Raw genomic sequence first — 25,733 nt, 5'->3', positions numbered from 1 at the left:
TCTTCTCTGGTTCTAAATCTATAATCCTGTTTTTAGATGACCTCTAGCTCCATCTCTGGTGACCTATGAGCTTCTACTGCTCTGGTTCTGTTTTGGCCATAACCCTGAGGGTGGGAGAGGTAGGGAGGGGGGATTCCTGCACTTGCTTTACCTGGATTGTTCCTCTTTAATTCAGCACCTTTGGAGGGGCAACCATCGATTGCCCCAGGAGTTCTTCCAGAGAACCACTCCATTGTTTGCCCCTAGAGACTTTCAGAAGGAGAGAGAAGTGAGCTATGAGTTTGCCCTGGAGCCAGGCACTTACCTGATTGTTCCCTGTACCTCTGAGCCCTGGCAGGAGTCTGAATTCATCCTAAGAGTCTTCTCCAGGAAGAAGCATGCCTTATAGTAAGGAAGCCAGTTGGCTGCGCTCGTGTGCTCTCTCTCTCTCTCTCTCTCTCTGTCTCTCCGTGTGTGTGTGTGTGTGTGTGTGTGTGTGTGTGTGTGTGTGTGTTGTAGGAGGGGTCAGGTTTCTTCACGGTCCCTCTAGTGATGGGAATAAAGAGAGGGTGATAACATAGGATGACCAAGATGAAGAAACTAGTGACTAGGAAGGCATGGGATGACTTCTGTAGGTTTCTACCACCTAGAAGGTCGCTTGCATATAGTAAGCCTCCAGTAAATACTTTTTGATTCATTGGTTGAAATGTGGATCTTAAAAACCTTATAAAAGTTACAAGGACTTTACCACAGGTCCCGACATTATATATCAAGGGCTTCTCAGGCTAGGAAAGAAGAGGAAGGCAATATGCTACTAAGTCAAAGGCAATTGAAAAAAGAAATGGGAGAAAGATTAGAGTGGGGGGGGGGCATATAGGTGGTAGCCATTCTATAGGAGGAAGAAGAAACGGGAGAAGGGAAAGGATGGATCAAAATGTTCTCTGTAGTTCTCCCTTTCCACAATGTCCCTGAATGCATCTTTTTTTTCTATTCTCAGTGAAATGGGAAGTAATTGCAGCTTTGTCCTCCCTAAGGTGAGTTGATAGGAGGAAGTTTAACCAACTTTAAGTCTCTTTGGCTGTTTTTAGTTTGGGGTGGGAGCTTTCTTGCTTTGCTGTGCATTACACTGCAAATGTGCCATATTGACTAATGGTCAATTTCTGATCAGACAGACTGAGAAGGATGACAGCTGGGCTGTGTGTGTACCTCAGGGGAGGTACATCTGGTTTCAGTACCTTTTCAAGCCAGCTCAGTCTTTGCTATCTAGAAGGGGATGAGCTAACTCTCTTGTTTTTTCTCCTTTGTCTCCTTACGGTCCATTTCAAACATTTCAAGTGGTAGTTTCTTAAAGAAAGGGAAAGTACAAACTACAACTATATCATTTGGGTGCTTGTTAGTACCCAAGGGGAAAGGGGAAAGTAAGCATTTATTAAGTGCCTACTCTGTACCAGGCAATGCGCTCAGTCCTTTACAAATAACATCTCATTTCTACCAAGGTAGAAAAAATATTAAAAGAAAAGCTTGAAAGTCACATATTAACTGAAATTTTTACTTTATATATGAGTTTAACATCACAGAAATTTGTTGCTGCAAGGGATCTTAGAGATAGATCATAGATCTAGAAACAGAAAGGACTTCAGTGGATATGTAGTTCTACTCATTTTTACAGTTGAGGAAACTGGGGCTCAGGGTGGTTAAGGGATTAGCTCAAAGTCACACAAGCTGCTGGCATCAGAGTGTGGATCACTTAATCTAACCCACCCATTTTACAGATGAAGAGACTGAAACCCAGAGAAATGAAATAAGTAGTCCCAAATCACACAGCAAATTACTGGCAGAGCTACAACTAAGACCGATGCCTCTTGACTTCTGGCCCCATGGAACATTGATTTATTTCCTTCATTGCTATTCAATTATCGTAGATAATTAAAAAAAAAAAAACCAAGGATACTGACATTTTCCCCCTAAAAATCAAAATGCTTTCCAAACTTTCTTTATAGGTATTTTCCTCACAATTCACCTTTAGGGAACATTAGCCTCCTCTCTACAGATGGAAAAACCGAGAACTAAAAAGTGATTAGCCATGTTAGTTAGTCCCCAGATTCCTAGGCCATAAATCAAGTCCCACTGGCTATAGTTTAAGGGCCATCCTTAATAAACACGCTGCCTCTCTGTATAGTTAGCAGAAAGAATGGGGAATTTTGAGTAAGAGATCCCAGGTGCAAATTCTTGTTCTGTTATTTCCCAGCTGTTGTCAAGTTGGACGAATCACTCAAACTCTTGGAGTCTGTTTCTTCATTTGGGAAATGAGGGGGGCATGGCTACATGAACTCAAATGTCTCTTCCATTTCTATCATTCTTGAGTAGTCAGTGCAGTGATGTGGTTTCTATGGGTGGAGTCCTAGGCCAAATGTGAGTGCAGTGGGATCCCAACTCATTAAACAGAGGTTTTCAATAAGTAGAAAGAGTAACTCTTGGCTTTTCAGTGTTTTTTTTTAAAGGACTAAGTAAAGGGATGGATAATTGAGGAGCAGGGGGAGTGGAAGGTTAGGGAGGATTTTAAATAGGTCTCTGGCATCCTCCCTTCTCTCTCATGGGTGGAGGAAGTTGGGAGTTATAAGGAAAAACCAAAGGTTCTGTCTCTAAGGGCTTACTCCCTGCCCCACCCCCCCAAACATTAAGTGGAGGCAAAAGCTGAAGGGAATCCTGGGACAGGTGAGGAATTCTATGCATTGTAAATGAATGAGCCTTTGTTTGCATTTCTTCCTACAGGAGATAGTTGACAGATATGAAAGGGAGGACGAATTCTTCACTAAACTGTTTGAAAAAGTAAGTGGACTTCCTGTGGTTAGAGGGAACAGGGCAGAGGTTAAAGGGGAGCAGTTATTCTTGTCAAGCTTTATATGCTTGAGCCTGGGTATAAACTGGGCTAATCTACCCTCTCCCAACTTTTACCCCACCAGGAAGGAATCCTGGCTATGAGAGTAGGGGTTCTAAACTTGGGTATAGATATAGATATAGATATACACATACACATACACACATATATAATATACATAATCATATTTCAATATAGTTTCTTTTGTAATCTTATGTATTTTTTATTCATTTAAAATATTCTGAGAAGGGGCCCAGAGGCTTCACCCTTCAATAATAGCCCTCTGAGTATTCATGGGATAAGATAATTAATGCTTTGGCTGATGAGGGAATGAGCATTGATAGGGCATTCTCCATGGAGAATAAAATCTATCAACAAGCATTTATTTATCCCCTACTATGTGTCAGACACTGTGCTATGCATTGGGCATATAAATAAAAAAGCGAGGCCATCACTGGAGCTGACATACAATCACTGGACAGACAAGAAGCTTATACTCTTCTGGGATGACATTGCAATGACTGGCCTGAGGTATTAGGGGTACACAGCATGAGGGTACTGGTCTAGGTGCACTAAATGCAATCTTTGCTCACTTAGTCATTTGCAGAGAGCTTCTCAGTGCCAAGAACACTACAATAGGCAACTGGGAAAAAGAAATAGTTGTGAAAGTCTAATATATCACCAACTAGAGAGAAGCTAAATTTGATTAGAAGGATGGCTAAGAATTCCTCAAGATTGTAACCCAATATTTAAGGATTGTCATCCAAACTGAAAGGTCCATGAATCTCTTCCTTCTGTTATTAACACAATAGGGCCCTTTTAACTATAGGGTCTTAAATTTAAATGTACAGCTTATTGGTCTCTTATTCAGATATTGATTTGCCTTTGGCATTTCACTAAATTAATCTCGAGGAACTAGACCTGAAGTTTCACCTTTTATTTAGCTTTCTTGCTCTAGGCTAACTGTCCTCACTTGATTTACAATATAACCTCTTTGGGTTATTTAATATAATTTTATTTTTTCCAATTAAAAATCTATTTTCTCTCTCAAACTCCTCTCTCTGTTCACACACCCCCACCCCCACCAAAAAGAAAAAAGGAAAACAAAATTCTTGTAATAAATGAGCATAGTCAAGCAAAACAAATTCCCACATTGGCTTTGTCCAAAACACTTATGACTCATCCTGCACTGAGTCTATCACCTCTCTATCAGGAGGTATGTAGCATACTTTATTATTGGTAGTGGGACCTCTTTGCAAAAGTCCTAATTCCAGATTTCATAATCAGTCAAACCACAAGTTTGCTACTTCTCTCACTGTAACAAGAAAGCCTGGCTAAGCAAGTGCTGTTCCAGTCTAGCTGTTTCCCTTGAGCACCAAAGATCTCCAAAAAAGGCATTGAAACCATCCTGGTTAGAGGTTAGACTGGAGAGTGTGTGTGTGTGGGGGGGATTCCAGCAATTAAGAGTTTGTATTGATACCCAATGAGTCATAGTAAAATCTCAAATCTGATCCAACTAAATATCTATTAATAACCTTTTATATGCAAGGCACTATGCTAGGCACTAAGAACACAAAGGAAAAAAAAAGGAAAACAATCCTTGCCCTTATGGGGATTACATTCTATTGAGGGAATAAAATGTGTATACAATTAAGTATATATTTTATAATTTTATTTTTACTTTACCCCCATATGTTATAATTTTTAAAGAAGAAAATGAATGCTGACAAATAAAGGCATCAATCACATGAACAGAGTCTTGAAGGAAGATAGGGCTCTTAAGAGGTAGCTGTGAGTAGGGAGAACACAGAGGGTCATGTAGGGAATAGCCAATAGGCTAGTATGCCTGGAAGTTAGAGTTCATAACAGAGAATATAGTGAGCCAGGAAAGGTAGACTGGAGTCACTTAGTTTTTTGTTGTTTTATGTTTTATCTTCACTAATAATAGATAACTCACCCTCTTATGTTTTGTCCTTCCTTTCAGTACCCTGAAATAAATGCAATCCAGTTGCAGAAGATACTGAATAACATGACCTGGACACGTAAGTGATCCAAACTTTTTCTGTATGAAGACATAGGAGTTCTATTTAACTTGGAATTTTCCTATCTGGTCATAGAATGTTGTCCTTTGGTCCCACTACGTTGACTTGAGCACACACCAGTCCCACATGCTGGCACAACAATGGAAGCTTTCTCAGAATCATAGAAGCTCAGAGTTGGTAGGGAGCTCAGAGTGGACCGATTCCAACCCATACCCAAGCAGTAATCTCCTCTATAACATACATGAGGTACAAATGTCTTAGTGCAGTTTCCTGCTGTTAAAGGTTTAAAACTGCATTGACTTTTGGAACACCCTCTAAAGTTCACACTGGAAGACCTCCAGGGATTGAATACTCCTGATCTCTATAGGTAGCCCATTCTATTTTTAGATAGCTCTAATTATTAAAAAGCTTTTCCTCAAGGCAAGATGAAATCTGCCTTTCTGTAATTTCCATACTTTGATCAATGTCATTCCCATACTTTTGGGGAAGAAGCCTAAGCCCTTTTCTTTATGACTGGCAACTTCCAAGTCTCCCATGTCTTATCTTTTGCAGGCCAGATGTTATAGATGTAGATATTAATATGAATATGTATATATGTATATATGTACATATGTATATGTATACATTCTATATCGATATATGTATGTGCATATATGTATGTGCATGTGTACCTAGTTCCTTCCATCAAACTTCATACCAACAATCTGTTTCATCCATCATTCTCTGGATGGGCTCTAGCTTGTCAACGATCTTCAGCATGCAACAGAGGTTTTGAAATCTGGCTGGCATCCTGGGATTTGTAGTTTAGAGGGAAAGGCTTTTTTCTTTCAACCTTGAGAGTTTTTTGTTGATTTTTTGAATCCAACTGCAAGAATTTACATTTCTCCATATTAAACTTTATCTTCTTAGGCTTAACCATGGTTCTAATATATTGGAATCTTTTTTAAAAAATCTAATTCTGTGATTGAACATACTAATTCTTCCTCTAGCTTTTTATCATCTGAAAATTTTACAAACATGTCATCTATGTCAGGGTCCAAGTCATTAATAAGGAATGTGGAACAGAACAGGGTCAACCAAAGCTCACTGCAACACTCCATAAGAGTTGGCATCAATCTATAAATCCCTTTCTGGTTGTTCAATGAGTTTCAAAAGTACTTAACTATACTACTTTCAAGCAGTGTTGGAAATCTTTACTTGCTTTCTTAGCTAGGATATGTAAACATTTTGATAGATGAATTGTAAAGAGTGATTGTTTTGTTCATTTTATGTAGAAGATATTGCTGTAGAATGTATATATTTATAAAAAATTGAGTTGCTGAAGTAAGAGCTGCCTGGATAAAGAAGTCTGGGTGGACTGGTAAAGTTTTAATACTTATATGCAAGGCTAAATAATAGGGTGGTATTGTTTTTCTTTTTTTACCAAGAATTTATGCCAGCTTATTTTCCATAACAACTGGAAGATAGTGGAAATGAATGAGTCATTCCTTCATTTCCACTATCTTCCAGTAGTTATGGGAAATGAGCTTTAGGGTAGCATTGACTGCACCCTGGGAACTGCTGAATGGTATTTGTCCAAAGGGGCCTCTGTATATGACTGAGAAATCTGGGTGATAATGTGATTTAAATGATTTTACCCCAAGTTCCCTTTAAGTCAATAAACAAATGAAGGACTTTTCTTATTGTTGTTATTATTTATAATTAATATGATTAATTATATTATATAATAATACATCATTAACTCAAATAACTCATTATCTGAAGGCTAACCCTGTGTTCTTAAAACTATGTAATGCGGGGCAGCTAGATGGCACAGTGGATGGAGCACTGTCCCTGGATTCAGGAGTACCTGAGTTCAAATCCGGCCTCAGACACTTGATACTTACTAGTTGTGTGACCCTGGGCAAGTCACTTAACCCCAATTGCCTTACTAAAAAAACAAAAAAACAAACAAACAAAAAAACCTATGTAATGCTTTGGGAATATATTTATTATCTTACATTTATTTTACTTGTTTTGTTTTTAATGTACAAATATATGAAGATGGTATTCTGGTTTGGTAGCCATTCATATAAAAAAAACTAAGGGTCTCAGTTGGCCACAAACTTACCAAGAGCCAACAGTGGGATGTGAATGCCAAAAAAAAAAGGTTAGTGTCCCAAACATAGCAACATAGCTTAGTAGGAAGATTGTACTGGGAGTCAGGAATTCAGAGCTGGAATGTCAGTTTTCACACTTAGAAAGCTATGTGACCAGGGCAAGTCACTTCACTTCACTGACACTCATTTTCCTCTTCTGTAAAGTGAGGATCATAATAATATTGCACTTGTATTACATGCTTCATAGGGCTAGTGTGAGAAAAGTGCTTTGTCAACCCTAAGGTGCTGGAGAAACTTGAGCTATCATGATAGTATTTGTAATAATACTAATAATGGTCCCCTATTATGCTGAATGGATCAGACCACACCTGGACTATTATGCTTAATTCCATTTATTATATTTTAAAAGATATGCAGTGAATTAGAATGTATCCAGAGAGATCTAGAATCCATGTCTTCCTTGCTTTTGCTCTAGGATCTATTCAGGCTCCATGGTTACTCAGTCAATCAATCAATATTTATTAATATTTGTTATGCCAATCACTGTACTAAGTCTTCTTGCTTTTCTAATGACTTCATCATAATAACTGTCAGTTGTAGAGTATTTTAAGTTTTCAAAGTATTCTACAAGCTTTATATCATTTCACACCCACAACCTTGTGTTCCTACAGGGATTATCCAGTTCAATCCAAACCATACAATTTATAGACGAATAAACAGAATCTCATAATGGCTAAATGACTTACCTATGGTCACACAGTTACTTAGTACCAGAGGTGAAATTTGAACCTAGGTTTTCCTGACTCTGCAGCCAGTACTTTTTTCCATAACCTTCTCAAGGAAATGCTACTCAATCCAAAAGGCTATCCCTCTGCTGTCTGCTCTACCCCACATGGGGCAGCTAGGTGGCACAGTGGATAGAGCACTGGCTCTAGAGTCAAGAGGTCCTGAGTTCAGATCTCACCTCAGACACTTATTAGCTGTGTCACCCTGGGAAGGTCACTTAACCCAATTGTCTTAAACATCGGACCTAGGACAAACAACAACCTCAGATAGTGAGAAGGCATCTGGTAATTTATCCAGACTGTTTGGACATCCCCTGATGTTGTCACACACGAGGAGATGAGTATCCCTGAATGTTGCTTTTTCTCTCTACTATCAGAACTAAGTCCTCTCATCCCAATTTTCACCTCATTTAAGTGACCAGGACTCTGTTACCTTATTAGAAAACCATGGGGAGTGGCCTCTTCTTTAAAAAGGGCTGGCCCAGGGGCAGCTAGATGGTGCAGTGGATAGAGCACTGGCTTTGGAGTCAGGAGTACCTGAGTTCAAATCCAGCCTTAGACACATAACACTTACTAGCTGTGTGACCCTGGGCAAGTCACTTAACCCCAATTGCCTCACTAAAAAAAAAATAAATTAAAAAAAAATAAAAAGGGCTGGCCCTGGGGAAAGTAAACCAAGGAGAATCCTTATGCAAATTTTCCCCATCTATTTGCAGACCTGTCCAGCCCACAGCCCACCTTCAGTATGAATGCTTGCCTAGGGATTCTGGCACTGCTTGATGTATCTTTTTCAGCTCTTGGGAATGGAAGAGGGAGGAGGGGGGAATATTGCTCTCAAATTTCAAGGAGTGAGGCACAGTAGCTATGACCTAATATTCCATCTGTAGTATTTCTGTGATTCCTCTCTTTTGCAGATTAGGTGAAGAGGGCACAGAGAAGTTACCTACCATAGAGAGAGGGGGGCCACTGGAATCATAGTGTCTAAGAGCTTGAAAGAATCTTAAAGATCATCTAACCCAACTTCCTCATTCTTATTATGAGGAAACAAGCACATGCCTTCCCTGAGAGTCTTAATTTTTGGATAGAGTGCCAATGCAGAGTCAGGAGTCCTACAATGGAATTCTTACCTCAGACACTAGAAGTGTGATGTGGTCAAGTCACTTAACTTACCAGTGCCTCAGTTTCCTTATCAGTAAAATGGAATCAATTCCTGATATATCTATCTCATAGGGTTGTTGGAAAGATCAAATGCATTAACATATGTAATGTGCTTTGTAAATCTTAAAGTGCTTTGTGAATTTCAGTTACTATTATTAAGATAAAAACCAGCATAAGGAATAGAGTCCTAGACTAGAATATGGAAGAACAAATCCTGCCTTTGACACTTACTTTGTAACAACGGGCAAGTCCCTTCATTTTGTTGAACCTCTATATCCTCTTCTACAAAATAGGGACATCCATACTTTTAATATCTACCAGACAAGGTTATTGTGGAGCTCTGATTAGATGATGTGAGATAATAAATACAAAGATCTTCACAAACTTGAAAATATTATATGGATGTCACTCATTATTATCTACTCTCAGTTGGGAGAGGAGACCAGAGGGGAAATTTAAATGTCACTAGATAATACTAACGATTGATCAATGAGCATTTATTAAATGTCTGCTATGAGTCAGGCACATGTATCCTGGGCACTGAAGTAAAAAATGGAGTAGTCTCTGCCGTCAAGGAGCTTACATTCTATTGGAAGGAAACAACATGTGTACATATATACAGACATAGATAAAGTAGATACGTATAGACAAATTATATATATATATATATATATATATATATACACACACACACACACACACACACACACACACACACACACACACACACACAAGATACTTTCAGGGGAAGGCACCAGAAGCTGAGGATATCAAGAAAGACAGGTGTCTAAAGCTTTGAAGGAAACCAGAGATTCTAACCCACAAAATTAGTAAATGCTGCACGGATGGTTAAGGGTTGATTATAATACTGTGTCTGGAAAATTCTGGTGTTCTTTTTTGACTTGTCACTATTGTCCTTGACTCTTAATGAAGCTTAATGCTACAGGCACTGTGAGCATTCAAGAATTTCGATACCTGTGGAAGCGACTACTGATCTATCAGGTAAAAATAAATCTTAGCCAGACTGAATTTTCTGATTTTATTGTTACTGTGGTTGAAATGACTTGACATTGATTGAGCCTCCCTAGTATACCTATTTCTGTCGTATAAAAACATGGCACCCATTCTCAGAGGTTATGTTGAATCCTAAAACTAGCATAGGATTGCACATCAAGAGACCTGGGATCCATCTAGAGCTGACTCTACCACTACCTAGTTCTGTGACCTTCAGTAAGTCACTTTACTTCTCTGAGTAATTAAGTCCTTCATCTGGAAAAAAGGAGGGAAAGTGTCTAGATGACCCCCAAGGCAGGGCCCTTCCAGAATGCATACTTTATGACTCAGTTCTAGGACATTAAAGAATGGTGGTCAGAAACAGAATTCTAAGAATGACCTTCCATTATTCCTTTATCCTAGAATATGGGACCTCAGACAAACTGAGCAGTTCAGTTCTCATGGGATCTTCTGGTGATTCTGGTGAATTTGAGATACCATCCTTAGACACAGTAGTCACTGTGAAAAAGATAAGGGTGAAAGGAGATTAAAGTAGAAAGAAAAATCCCAGCCATATAAAAATATTTATAATACCACTTCTTTTTAGTAGATAGGAATTGGGCATCTAGGTGGTGCAGTGGATAGAGCACTGGCCCTAGATTCAGGAGGACCTGAGTTCAAATCTGACCTCAGATGCTTGACACTTACTAGCTGTGTGACCCTGGGCAAGTCACTTAACCCCAATTGCCTCACCAAAAAAAGAAGAAGAAAGAAAGGAAGGAAGGAAGGAAGGAAGGAAGGAAGGAAGGAAGGAAGGAAGGAAGGAAGGAAGGAAGGAAGGAAGGAAGGAACTAAAAACAAAGTGAAAACCCCTCATTTGAGGAATGGTGAGGAATGGTTAACAAAACTGTGGAACGTGGATGTAATGTAATATAATATGTTTCAACAAAAAATGCATATGAAGAATTCAGAAAACTGTGGCAAGACTTGTAGGAACTGATCAGCAAAGTGAAATAAGCAGGGTTAGGGAAACAATCTATGCAATAACTACAATAATGTGGAAAGAACAACAGCGATGAGATGAAACTGAATGCCATATAATTATAAAGATAAAACCTGTCCCTGAAAAAGAGATAGAAAAATGCAACTCCTTCCCTTCTTGGAAGATATGGGGAACTATGGGGAACACTGCATATACTGTTATATTTGGTTGATGTACTTTTGGGGAACTGCTTTTTCCTTATCTCTTTTTTTATTCTTTGTTATAATGGATAGTGTCTGGAGAGGAGAGATTGAGATATATTTGGAAATTAAGATGATATAAAAGCAAAAGTTATTAATAAAAAAGATCAACTTAAGGGCTCAGAAACTCATGTCCTATAAAGATTTGATGAAAGAACTGGGGATATTTGCCCTGGAGAAGACTATGGGGGAAAATAATAATTGTCTTCAAATATATGAAGGGATATGTGGAAGTAGATTTGTTCAGTGTGGCTCCAGAGGGAGGAAATGAGGCTAATAAAGAGGGGAAACCAGTGAATGGATTTCTGGTCTCCCCAAGAAAAATCTTTTTCATGATGAACATAGCCCCCAAATGAATAGGCCATGCCATATTATCATTGATTTAGAATGGGGGCAGCTAGGTGGTGCAGTGGATAGAGCACTGGCCCTGGAGTCAGGAGGACCTGAGTTCAAATCTGACCTCAGACACTTAATACTTACTAGCTGTGTGACCCTGGGCAAGTCACTTAACCCCAATTGCCTCACCAAAAAATAAAAAAAGATTTAGAGTAGAAAAAACCCTTAAAAGATGATCAAATCTAATCTCCTCATTTCCTAGATGAGGAAGTGGAGGCACAGAGTGGTAAAGAGATTTGTCCAAAATCACATGGTTCCTAATTGGCAGAGCCATGATTTCAATTCAGGTGCTCTGAGTCCAAATCCAGCATTCTTTCCACTGTATTCCATTGGTCAAGGTGGGCAGCCCTGCAGCACTGATAAGCAGCTCTTCTATAGAAGGAATTTCTGCATAGGCTGGGAAGTTAGAGCAGAGGACTTGCAAGGTACCTTCCATCTCTCAGACCTAATGATGCTTCTCTGGTTTTGGTTCTTCACAGGAAGTTTTCCACAAACAAGACAAGGACAATTTGGGGTTCCTGGAATCATGGCAGCTGCGGGCAGCTGCTCAGGGAGCTGGTGAGTGCTAGTATGGTTAATTGGTGTTTTTCTAGACATCACTGATTCCAGCAATATCCAAGAAAGGCCCAGGAAGAGCAATTTGTAGGCTGGCAGGTGCAATGCTCTTATCTTCAAGGACTTTCCATAAATCCAGAGGACTCAGCAAAGGCAGACATATTCAGTCAGTAAAAAATGCACGCTGTCAGAATTCGGGGCACAAAAATAAAAAGTCATTGTTCCTACTGGTTCTGTCAAATCTCGAACAATGAACTCATTGGGAAAAGGATATAAGAAATATTTACTAAGAACCTACTGACTATAAGGTAGCCTATTATTCTCCTTGCTGGGTTGATGAGCTTATGTGCTGATGAGGGTGGGTTTCTAATGTACCAAGATAAATATATAAAAGGTCATTTGAGCATCAAGAACTGGGAGGATCAGGAAAGGTTTCATGTAAGAGGCGGGGCCTGATATCAGTCTCAAAGGAAGGTAAGTAAATCCTAAGAGGTAATGATGAGGAGAGAGTATGTCCCAGCTATGGGACATAGCCTGTGTGAAAGTACAGAAGTGAAGGGTAGAATGTTGGGTTCTCATAGAATCTGGCTGGAATGAAGAATGTTTGAAGGGGAGCAATGCCGAAATGAACCTGAAAAGTTTCTTAGGATTCTGAATTGTGGATGGCCTAAGTAGCCTCTATTTTACTCTAAAGCAGCTAGGTGGCACAGTGGAGACAGCAAGAGGCCTGGAGTCAGGAAGACTTGTCTTTCTGAGTTCAAATCTGGCCTCAGACACTCACTAGCAGTGTGACCCTGGGCAAGTCACTTACCCTTGTTTGTCTCAAATTCACATCCATAAAAAAATGAACTGGAGAAGGAAATGGTGAACCACTCCAGTATCTCTACCAAGAAAAACCTAAAATGGGGTCACAAAGAATTAGAGATGACTCAACAAAAATTTTTACCCTAGAGACAATAGTGAACTCCTGAAGACAGTGGAGTGATGTGGTTAGAACTGCTTTAGTAAGATTAATTTGGCAACTGTAAGAAGGATGGGTTAGAAAGAGGGAAAGACTGTAAGGAGGGAGGTCAGTAGGAAGACTATAGGAATAGTGTAGGTGAGATGTGATGAAGACATTGTTATGGACTCTTTTCCTTCTCTGCATTTCAGTGATCTCATAAATTCCTGTAGATTCCATTATCATCTCTATGTAGATACCTCCTGGCTCTAACTGGCTCTAGTCTCTCTCTTTGGGTTCCATTCCAACTTCAGTCCAGAATCTCTAATTGGATAACCCTCAGTCATCTCAAACTCAACATGTCCAAAGCATAACTCATCTCTTCACACTGTCCCCCCCTACCCCAAACCTCCACCTTCTTCCTACCTTCCCCATTTCTATCTAGTGAATCATCTTTCTGGGCATCCAGATTCAAAGTTTGGAGTCATCCTTACCTCTCCCCTCTCCCACCACTCCTATACAATTAGTTGGCAAGTGTTGTTGCTTCCTCCCACACAACCTCTTACATTTCATCCCTTTTTCCTATTTTTGCTACCTCCCCACCCCCTGCCTTAGTTCAGTACCTTATCACTGCTCCACGGGAATATGATTGCTGTTGTTTCCTAATTGGTCTTCTTGCCTTTCCAATCCCCCACACAGCTGTCAAAGGGCTCTCTCAAGAGCTCCAGCAGCTCCCTGTGGCCTCTATGATAAATAATAATAACTAATAATAATGATGATAGCTGACATTTATATAGCACTTACTATGTGCCAGTACAAATTCCTCTGTTTGGTTTTTCAAGCCCTTTAGATGTGGATCTTGTCTCCAGCTTCAGGCTTTTTACCCATTACTCCCCGTCACACACTCTGTGTTCTAGCTCCACTGGCCTGTTTGCTGTTCTACTTGCTAGGTGGTGTAGTGGGCAGAGTTCCTATGCAGTCTCAGACACTCACTCACTAACTGTATGACCTTGGGAAGCCATTTAACTTCTGTTTACCTCAATTACCTTGTTTTGTTTTGTTTTTTTTAGGCAGTTGGGGTTAAGTGACTTGCCCAGGGTCACATAGCTAGGTGTCTAAAGTCAGATTTGAACTCAGGTCCTCTTGACTCCAGGGCCAGTACTCTATCCACTGTGCTGCCTAGCTGCCCCACCTCAGTTACCTTAACTGTAAAATAAGGATAGAAATAATAACACCCATCTCATAGGGTTATTTTGAGGATAAAATGAGATATTTGTAAAGTGCTTAGCATAGTGCCTGGCACATAGGAGTTACTCAATAAGTCCTTGCTTTCTTCCTGTCCCTTGCATTTTCCCATCTTCTGTCTTCACGTGTAGAATGCTCGCCTTTCTTTTCCTGAACCTCTTCGAATCCCTGTTGTTATTGTTGTTTTTCAGTCATCCCATCATGTCCAACTATTCATGACCCTGTAGACTATAGCACCCTAGGCCCTTCTATTCTTCACCATCCCCCAAAGTCTATGCAAGCTCACGTTCATTGCTTGCATGACACTATCTATCTATCTCAGACTTGCCGTCCCCTTTTCCTTTTTCCTTCAATATTTCCCAATATCAGGATCTTTGCCCATGAGTCTTATCTTCTCATTATGTGGCCAGAGCATTTAAGCTTTAGAATTAGTATCCCTACTTTTTTTCAACACTGACCAAACTGAACTTGCTGACCTCAGGTCCAGGCCTCTATTCACTAGGTTACACTACCTCTATAAGCTGTACATCATTCCTGCCCGTGTAATCATTTCAATATTCAAACATATTCAGGAATAAGTTGCCAGTTCTACAGCTAGGATACCCTCTGTAAGTACTCCCATTGTTGAAAATGGCTCTCTCTGTGATATCCTGCATCCTTATACTTCTCACTTAAAACAACACTCCAATCTGAGTAGTGATGAGTGGTTAGTCACCCAAAGGACTAGAATGAAGTCCCCCTCTCTCCCTCCCTCCCTCCTACATGAGATCTTTCCTAGTCCCAATAGTAACTGGGGCCTCCTCTAGCAACCTAAAACTATTTTGCATTTGCATTGTGTGCATTTTGCATTTTTCAGTGTATATATAAGGTCCCCCAATAGGATGTAAGCTTATTGAGAGCAGCTCTTGGGAGATGGGAATGTGTGAAGGGGAGCAATATGAAGTGAGCCTGGAAAGGGAATATGAATTGTTGTTCAGTTGTTTCTGACTCTTCATGACCCTCTGGGCCAGAGCATGCCAATACTGTCCATGGGGTTTTCTTCACAAAGATGCTGGAGTAGTTTGCCATTTCCTTGCTTAGGGGATTAAGACAAACAGAGGTTAAGTGACTTGTCTAGGGTCACAGAGCTAGTAAGTGCCTGAGGCCAGATTTGAACTCAGGTAGACCCAGCATGCTATCCACTGAGCCATCTAGTTGCTTCTTGGTAATGAAAATATTGGCTTTAGAATCATAGGCCCTGGACTCAAATACTGGCTCTGATTGCCTTTTTTTTTTTTGGTGGGGCTATGAGGGTTAAGTGACTTGCCCAGGGTCACACAGCTAGTAAGAGTCAAGTGTCTGAAACAGGATTTGAACTCAGGTACTCCTGAATCCAAGGTCTGTGTTTTATCCACTGTGCCACCTAGTTGCCCCCTACTGATCACCTCTGTAGCTATGAGTGAATCAATTAATCTCTCTGGACCTCAGTTTACTGAATTGTAAAATGACAGGGTTGAAATAAATAACTTTAAAGGTCCCTTCCAACTTAATATCTGTTAAAAAAAAACACAACTTAATACCTCTAAAATGAGAGTTTCATTTCTTTGGCCTTGTATTTTCAGTATCCTTTCCAGTAGCACAGTGTAAGACCTATGCCAAGGTCTTAATAAATAATTGTGCATTAATGAATGGAGACAAAAGATGACATAGAGATAGACTCAAGGCCCTCAGCACCTGAGGTAACTAAATTGGTGGTATATTGGCTAGAGAACAGGACATGGAGTCAAAATAATCTTAGTTTGACTCACTCCCTAAGTGGGTGACCTTGCATAAGTCACTTAACCTCTTTGTGACTCAGTTTCCTCATCTCTAAAATGAGAATAATAACAGCACATACCTCACAGGGTGATTGGACAGATCAAAGAAGTTATCACACTTAAAGTGCTTTGTAAACCTCAAAGTTCTATATAAATACTATCATAATCATCATTGTCACTACTACCATCAGTGTGCTTATCAATATTTCCTCCTCACAGGTATTTTACTCAGTGATGAGGTGTGCAATCTAATGGCTATTCGATATGGCAACTCCAACCGGAAGATCGGCTTTGAGAACTTTGTCTACTTCATGCTTCGAGTGGAGATCATGGAAGGTGAGGCACCGATGGGAAGGAAGGAAGGGAGGAAGACAGGGAGAGAGGGGGACTTCATTCTAGTCCTTTGGGTGACTAACCACTCATCACTACTCAGATTGGAGTGTTGTTTTAAGTAAGAAGTATAAGGATGCAGGATATCACAGAGAGAGCCGTTTTCAACAATGGGAGTACTTACAGAGGGTATCTTAGCTGTAGAACTGGCAACTTATTCCTGAATATGTTTGAATATTGAAATGATTACATGGGCAGGAATGATGTACAGCTTATAGAGGTAGTGTAGCCTAGTGAATAGAGGCCTGGACCTGAGGTCAGCAAGACCAATTTGGTCATTTTTCAGTCATGTCTCACTCCTCATGACCACATTTGGGATTTTCTTGCAAAGATACTTGCCAAGTACAAAGTGGCTTACCATTTCCTTCTCTGGCTTATTTTGCAGATAAGGAAACAGAGGCAAGCAAGGTTAAGTGGTTTGCACATGGTCACACAGCTAGTAAATGTCTAAGGCCAGTTTTGAATTCTGGAAGATTACTCCTCCTCATTCTAGGCTCCATCTAGCTGCCCTGTGGCCAGCAAGACCTTGGTTCATATTTGGCCTCAGACATGAACTATTATGTAACCATGGTGAAATAATTTAGTTTCTTTGAGCCTCAGTTTCTTCACCCACAAAATGAAGGGTAAAAATAGCATCCTCAAAGAATTGTTGTGAGGCTGATGATATGAGATAATACAAAGAGCTTTGCAAACTTGAAAATGCTCTATAGAAGTCCATATTATGGCCAGAATTCACTTCTGTTTTTAACACTGAGGTTGATACAGTGAAAATGTATGTGAAAGGGGAGGAGTCAATGGATTTAAGATGGGGTAGAACAGGGGTTCATAACCTTGGGTTCTTTGGACTTTTCAAAAAAAATGGTTTTGATATATTTCAATATAAGTGATTTCCTTTAAAAAGAACCTAAGTCTCTTATGCATCCAATAATATTATTCTGAGGAGTCCATAGGTTTCCCCAGACAATCAAGGAGCCCATGACAAAAAAGTTGAGAACTTTAGGGAGGAGGATCAAAGGAGCTTTCTCAGTTCCTAGGAGTGAACACCATTAATAGTAAACTCTCACTGACATTTTAGCTCCTCATGCATATTTATACTTTGAGTAAAAATTTCATATTGCTCAAGAGGTACCTTGACAAGAACTTTGATTTTCTGTGTCTACGATGTGTAGCACATGCAGACCTGACCATTGTAACTCAAGCAAGACACAAAGGGATTTCTATATGAAAACAGACCAAAATGAATCATACTTCCTTAGGAGAAAAAGATGACGGTATAACAGAAGTTAAATTCACTAGAAGGGTCAGAATAGTGAATATAAGCTCATTAATTAAATCTTTATATCTATCTATCTATCTATCTATCTATCTATCTATCTATCTATCTATCTATCTATCTATCTATCTATCTATCTATCTACTGATCTTTCAATCTATTGTTCCTTTTTATCATTGATTTCCTTGGAGCATATACCTAGAAATGGGATCTCTGGGTCAAAGTGTATGGACATTTTTAGCTACTTTGTCAGCATGATTTCAAATTGTTCTCTAAAATGGTTAGACCAGCTGGGTACCCTTGACAATTTCTTTCTATTGCTGTCTTTTTAAATTTAATAAATGTAAGGTGAAATTCCATAGTTGTTTGATTTGCATTTCCCTCATTGGCAATTTGAAACAATCTTTAACATGGTTTTCCTCATTGGCAATTTGAAACAATCTTTAATATGGTTATTAACAAATTTTCTTCTGAGAATTCTTTGTCTGTATTTCTTGACTAGTTATTCATTGGGGAATGGCTTTTCTTTTCAAATATTTGCATTATTTCCCTGTAGTTTGAATATCAAATCATCATCAGAGATATGTGAAGTAAAAAAAAAATTCCCCTAATCACTTCCCTTTTTATCTTAGATTGGTGCTTTCCCCACCCTTTTTACCACTATGCAAGAATAATCAATCAATCAATCAACATTTATTAAGCACCCAATACTTGTCAGACACTGTGTTAAGCACTGGGGATAAAAAAAAGCGGAAAAAGGTCATTCTTTCCCTCAAGAGGCTTACAATAGAATGCACTATATCTATAATGGTATCCCTCAAAAAAGATGGAACTCCAAAAGAGAACAGGGGCCAGTATGTGCTAGGAGAGCTGAAGAGCACATCCCTTTAGTGATTCTCTAAGACATATTCTTTGGATTCTCTGTTTGTCCCATAGGGGAGGTTGTTGCATATACCCCAAATGTACAAGCTTTATCCTCACCTCATCCCATTCATCTTTGCAATTCTTACCCTGGGGTCATGTACTGTCTTGACTGATAAGTCAAACTCACAGGCAGGACCATCCAAATTTCACATTCCACCTCATCCAACTTCTTTCTCTCTTGTCACCAGAGGCTTGCTTCTGCTCTTACCACTTTCTACCTCTTGTTCTGGGAACAGTAATCAAATCAGTGTTCCCATTGCTACTGGAAAGTGGGCGATGATCAATTACCTTTTAGTTCCAGTCACCATCCCCTGTGGTTTCCCGAGCCAAAATATCCATCCCTCACCGACCTTTTTATATGTCTCCCCCTTTTAGAATGTAAGTTTCTTAAAGGCAGCGTTGTCTCCCTTTTGTATTTGTATCCCTAGTACTTAGCACAATACTTGCCAAATAGAAAGCTCTTTATACATATTTTTTTCATTTCATTCATCCATCTATCCATCCATAAATTAATTCACCTTTTTGGACTGGAGCACAGCTGGCAGTAACAGTTGGGATGGACATGACCATATGAGGCCAGGGATCTCAAAGACCATGGAACAAGATGAAGAGAGAGAGTTTTCTTCTTACCACCCCATCCTGGAAGGAACATCTTTCTGCAAGTGAAGGGAAAGAAAAACAAACTTTCCACTTATCAGACAGAATGTAGAAGTAGATAAAATGATTAATCAAAGTGTACCTGATCTCTAATACCCATTTTTCAAGGCAAATATTAGTATCAGAGCTCTACTGTCATTAAGCCTCCTTGTTTTTATTTTTTGTTTTTGCTTTTCTTTTGCTTTTGCACAGATGCTTTTCAAAATTTGACCCATGATAATAAAGGAATATATCTTTTGAAGTCTGAGGTAAGATTTTCCTAATTAGCCTACTCCCACCCACCTATATGAACATCATCCTAAGCTTAGGTTGTTACGGGGAAAAATATCTTCTGGTACTTTTAACTTGGAATTAGGAAAACCTGATGGCTAATACCAAATACTAACTGCCCTTTTATCAACCCTTTAACCTATTTAAAACAGAAAATACATCTCATTTCCAGGAGAATTGCCTTAGTCCCTCCCTATGGAGACATTGCTCTCATTGCCTGGGATGTCCAAAGTCCTAACTGTATAGAGATTCAACATGGTTTTAATTGTCATGATTCAATAAGGTCAGGAAGACTTCGCAGGACCCTAAGATATGGAAGGCTCTAATGTCAACACCTTAATCTTTCTCTTTATGCAATCCAGCATTAATACAGTTTTTTTTTAAAAATAAGGAAGGAACAAACCCTTCTCAAACTAAGTGCTGGTATTTCTCTTCTCACTCCTCACATGAAGATTGATTCATATTGATGAAAGGACTGGACTTTTGTTCCAGTCTTGAAGCCTCTTTGATTTCTGAACATGACAACTACCAAAGACCATAGTGGGATGGAACAATTGATGAATTTTTTTTTTAACATTACTCCTTCATTTCCTGATCCTATCCTTATGGTTCTTGGGGCCACTTTCTGGTCTCCATCTCCATTTTCAGAAAGATAGATACACTGAGGGGAGTCAGAAGGACACAAAGATGTGTATAGAGTCCACATCACAGACAGATAGGAAAAAATAGCAGGCCTTTGGAGATTAAGGAGCCAATAACCATTTACCTGCTAAGAGAAGTAGACTTAGTGTAACAGAGTGGTTGGATAGTCAGAGTTGGGAAGAACTGAGTTAAAGTTTTGCCTCTGATACATGTTGATTGTTTGATTCTGGACAAGTCACCTAGCTTCTCAGTATCCCAGATAACTCTCCAGGACTGCAAATCTGCTCTGCATTGATAGGGAGGATTTCCTTTCCAGAAGTTCTCTCTACCAATGAAATCATAGAACAATACAAAAATAAATGGGCACTTTATCCTGAGCTTTCCTTTCGCCCTGTTATTGTTTATTATTAATGTTAACAAGTATAAATACAAACATTTCATAGAGGATGAGGGAAATGCATTCATTTCATGGACATTGCTCTTTTCTACTGCTGTCATAAAGAAGTCATATTTCATGTATGTAAATCAATCAGCTGAATGCATCCCATAACCAAATATTTTTGATGAATAATCTTGGATTTCCACCATAGTCTGTATATCAAATTGAATTTATGAAAAAAAACATTGAGAATAAAGTACAAAATCAACCTGTATCTTAGTTGCCATCATTCATAGGTACCACGTGGGTTGACTATATTTTAGGCTGATTTATCTTTAGTATCATGTGAGGCTTCCTGTGTGATTAATATGATGACATTCAGATAAACAGCACCATAGCCAAAGAGTATGCTGAAAGTAAGTAGCCAGCTGGTTCAGCACTGAAGTAGGAGATAGCAGCAAAGTCCCCCAGCAGGGCAAGTTCACTGATATTTCAGGGGCATGCTGGCACAGCATGGATGGGAATATTTAAGGAAGAAGAAAGGCAATAACCAGTACCTATACATTTAGTTAAGCTGGAAGACTTTCTGTGCCTTTAGGCAGTTTGAATTGTTCACAAAGTGAGAGTAGGGAGATACTGTGACTCAGTGGTAAACCCACTGACTTTAGAGTTAGAAGACTACCTCTGTGACCTTGTGGTTACTTGATGTCCACAGGCCTCAAATTCCTCATCTGTAAAATGTGGGGGGTTGGACTTGAGAAACTCTTAGGTTCTTTACAGCTCTAGATTGATGGCTCTAAGTTTTGGATGAATCGCTGGGACATGGCAAGAACATCGCTGCAGGACATGGGGTTTCTAAGAAGAATTTTTCCTGATATGAATGTGGTTTTGTATACTAACTGGAAGGGGGAAAACTGGGAGGAAGGGAGTGAGGGAAAGACAGAGGCAGACAGAGTGCCAGAGGCAGGCAGAGGGACATAGAACCAGACAAAGGGGGTGGGCAGAGGAAAAGAGAGAGAGAGGGAGAGAGAGAGAGAGAGAGAGAGAGAGAGAGAGGGAGAGGGAGAGGGAGAGAGGGAGGGAGGGGAGTGGTGAGAGAGAGAGGAAGAGAGATCTTTCCTTTGATACTTATTGTTTTATAACAATTCTTGGTATTACTGCCTTAAGGCAAAGAGTTGGCATTTTTTCTAAGGGCAAAATCTCAGATGAGAAGGTCTTTCAAAGACAGCTGAAGTACTGTTTGTGATCATATACAGATTCTTTCACATGGTTATTCAGTTGTGTCCAACCCTTCATGACCCACTTTGGGGTTTTCTTGGCAAAGGTACTGGAGTGGTTTTCCATTTCCTTCTCCAGCTCATTTTACAGATGAGAAAACTAAAGCAAATAGGGTTAAATGACTTGCCAAGGTAACTAGTATGTGTCTAAAGCCAAATTTGAACTCAGGAAGATGAGTCTTCCTGACTCCAAGCCTGATGTTCTATCTACTGTGGCACCTAGAGACCTGATGCTGAATTACCAAACTATCCATTAACTCCTCTCCCTGAAGGTGTCCGAAGTGCAGTGATCACAGAATTATAGATTTCAAGTTAGAAGGCACATTAGATACCATTTAGTTCAGCTCCCTCATTTTACAGATGAAGAAACTATGTCCCAAAGAAGTTAATTGATTTACCCAATGTCACCCAGGTTAAAAGTAGCAGATGCAGGATTTGAACCTAGGTCCTTCATCTCCAAATGCAGTACTCTTCAGGGATCTCCTGCACCACTGAGTCAGGCTCACCATGTTGTGTGTAGGTAATGATTCAGTAACCACTGTACTTCCAACTCTTAACCTTTACAACTTCCATTATTTTCCAGTGGCTGATGATGACTCTATATTGCTAAAGAGTCTGGAGCTCAGTTTGACTGCATCTACCCATGCTGTGGATTCTACAGATAATCTTGGGGTATCTGCGTATCTGATACAACCTACACTTAACTTAACTGAGATTTGGAAATGTCTAAGATTTTGTCAGTCAATGTGGGTACTTCCTCCAACAATGCAGATCACAGCTCTTCCTTGCCCCATCAGTTGCCTTGGCTTATTTCTATATGGGTGAGGCTTTTGAGGGCTTGCACTGTGCTGGAGTACTATTCAAGAATATTGAAAGCCCTTCAGGATCCATACTTCCAAGTTGATTACACATCACCCCCATTCTCATGCTCTCCATTCCAACCAAGACAGCCTACTTCTCACATCCTACCTTTGTATAGCCTGTCCTTCATGCTTGGAATAATCTAATCAACCTCTGCTGCTTGGAATACCTGGCTGCCTTCAATGACTTCTAGCTTAACCTCCAGTTAGAGGCTTTTCCTGATTCTGCCATGTGTGGATAATCTGTTCTTAAATTTATTTTCTATTTACTTTGTAATATTTTCTATCTATATATTGTTCCCTCCCCTCCAGTCAAATGTCACCTTCATGAAGGCAAAGATTGTTGCATTTTTTTCCTTGTAACCTCAGTATCTTTTATAGTTCCTGTTATATAGTAGGTTCTTAATAAATGCTCATTAAATCAAATGGAGTCTTCTGGTATACTTCACGCTATCAGAGTAAGACATTAATGTAGGTTGACTTATTTACCACTTTTATTTCTAGATCAACATCTCAATAGAACCTACTTTTGTGCTCAGAAGAAATCTGTCTAAAAGCTTACCTTTGGATTAGAAACAAGGGAAAGGAAGGGCGGAAAGATCTCTGAATTTTAAGGAAGATGAGAAATAGGTTCAAATTCTGTTTCTATCACATAATAATTGTGTGATAGCGGGTGAATCATCTGGCCATTCTAGGCCTCAGTTTCTTCATTTTTAATATAGGTACAATCATTTAACTATTAATAATGTAATGCAATATAATTAATAATATAATTATAAATCTGTGATTTATAGGCTTATTTTAGGATCTAATAAGATAACATGTGCAAAATGTTTTACAAACCTTAAAGTACTATATGGATAGTGTCTGAGAATAAACCTAATCTTTATTATAACTAATAGTATGATTTATAAAAGTATACTTTCTAGAGCCTTGTATGTCTTTTTAAAGAAACAAGGTTCTTAATATTAAGTTGCTTGCATTCTTAAGGGGGAGTGGGGAGGGGAGGGAGGAAGAGAATTTGGAACACAAAGTTTTAAAAATTGACATTAAAAATTGATTTTACAGGTAATTTGGGGGAAAATTAAAATCCTAAAAAAAAAAGAAAAGAAACAAGGTTTCTTATAAAGTCCATTTGTCCTTCCCAATGTCCCCTATTAGATCATAAACTGTTGTAATATCTGATCAATGCAACAGAATAAACTCACTACTTTGCAGACATCTGCGGACAACAAATGCAGACTGACAGGCCAGAGAGTGAGAATTCAGAGGGAGTGAAATGGCCCATTTGGGTTTTTGCAACAATGTTTGAACACAAGAAGTCATTTTATCACTTTTCTTTGAGAGTTAAATATCTTTTCTGCTTCCTTGACGAAATGTCAAGGACATGCTTGCAATCTCAAGGCAGAACAATTGACACCTCCAAATCACAGATGGCACTCTGAAGCCTGGCTGGCTGTCTTGTGAATGTGCACTCTTGGTTCCAAAGGGTATTTAAGTGGTCTTGGGAAAAACTCACCTCTAGAACTGGAAAAGTAACTCAGAGTCACTGCCCTCTTGATACGGGGTCAGAATCATGATCTCTCTGATGGACATAGGTCTTCTGACCATTTTATAATCTTCTCCAAAAACTTTCAGTGGATCCCTATTACCTTTAATACTCTTGACTATCTCGAGGGCAGCTAGGTGGTGTGGTGGATAGAACACCAATCCTAGAGTCAGGAGGACCTGAGTTCAAATCTGGCCTCAGTTGCTTGACACTTACTAGCCGCCCTGGGCAAGTCACTTAACCCCAATTGCCTCACCAAAAAAAAAAAAAAAAGACTCTTTACTATCTGGCTCCAACCTACCTTTTCAGCCTTATTTCATATTACTTCTCTTTAAATGCTCAACAATCTAGTCAAACTAAATTACTAGCTATATTCCAAACTTCACATACTGTATCTTACCGCTGTGAATTGTGTGTGGGCCTGAAATCCATCCCCCTTCCTGTTTCTCCTCACTTTCAGAATCCTTCTTCTGAGGCTCAGCTTGGATGTCAGCTCCTTCAAGAAGCCTTTCTTTATACTCTAGCTAAAAGTGCTCTCTCACTTCTCAAATTCTCCCATGATATTTTGCCAACACTTTCCTTGATAAAGGTAACACCTACTTTGCATTATAATTATTTGTGTACATGTTGAATCCTGAGTAGAATAAAACACCCCTGAGAGCAGAAACTGTCATTTTTCTATTCTATTTTCTATTTATAACCCCTGCACATTATTAGAAACAAAGGCTTTTTGTTTCTCATTTTTTGACTATAGTTTGTAGTTATGTAACAAAGTTCTAAACTTATCTTGACATTATAGTAATACATACAGATTTGTAAAGTAAAAGCTAGGACTCAACCCTTACACAGGTATATACATATACAGATATATATGTATTTGTGGGGTGAGTGTGAGTGTATGACATCTTGGTGCAGTGGATAGAGCATTGCACTGGAATTCAGGAAGACTCATCTGCATGAGTTGAAATCCAGCCTCAGACACTTATAGCTGAGTGACCCTGGGTAAGTCACTTTACCCTATTTGTCTCAGTTCTTCTATAAAATGAGCTGGAGAAGGAAATGGCAAACTACTCCAGTACCTTTGCTAAGAAAACCCAAAATGTGGTCATGAAGAGTCAGACATGACTGAAATGACTCAACAATAAAAATGTGTGAACATAGGTATACACGTATATATGTATATGTATATTCATAGAAATATATATGAAATCATACTTCATATAGCAACCATTAATAACAATATAGCTATAAACTTATTGGTTAAATTCATCACCAGGTAAATAACTGTAATAGAAGAATTACAAACAATTACAATTATAAGGTTCATAAATGCTTTTTGGATTGAAAGGTGGTCATTGCCTTTCACTCAAGGAGTCAATGATCTATTATGACTAGGCAGCACTA

The 25,733-nt window shown here is 39.2% G+C and overlaps 1 protein-coding gene across 1 annotated transcript in view; it reads left to right on the top strand.

The window, feature by feature from the left end:
- Positions 1-25,733, top strand: part of CAPN14 (calpain 14) — a 115,385-nt gene that overhangs the window by 30,418 nt on the left and 59,234 nt on the right. Inside the window, exons 11-19 of the mRNA XM_043980999.1 lie at positions 176-387; positions 977-1,013; positions 2,752-2,808; positions 4,842-4,899; positions 8,500-8,564; positions 9,875-9,943; positions 12,052-12,130; positions 16,328-16,444; positions 19,545-19,600. Of these exons, the coding sequence (XP_043836934.1) occupies positions 176-387; positions 977-1,013; positions 2,752-2,808; positions 4,842-4,899; positions 8,500-8,564; positions 9,875-9,943; positions 12,052-12,130; positions 16,328-16,444; positions 19,545-19,600 (750 nt within the window). The remainder of the gene's footprint in view (positions 1-175; positions 388-976; positions 1,014-2,751; positions 2,809-4,841; positions 4,900-8,499; positions 8,565-9,874; positions 9,944-12,051; positions 12,131-16,327; positions 16,445-19,544; positions 19,601-25,733) is intronic.

The sequence above is a fragment of the Dromiciops gliroides genome, chromosome 2 (assembly GCF_019393635.1).
Source record: "Dromiciops gliroides isolate mDroGli1 chromosome 2, mDroGli1.pri, whole genome shotgun sequence".
Taxonomy (NCBI): domain Eukaryota; kingdom Metazoa; phylum Chordata; class Mammalia; order Microbiotheria; family Microbiotheriidae; genus Dromiciops; species Dromiciops gliroides.
The sequence above is the reverse complement of the archived record's forward strand: the minus strand, read 5'-3'. Positions and strand labels throughout refer to the sequence as shown.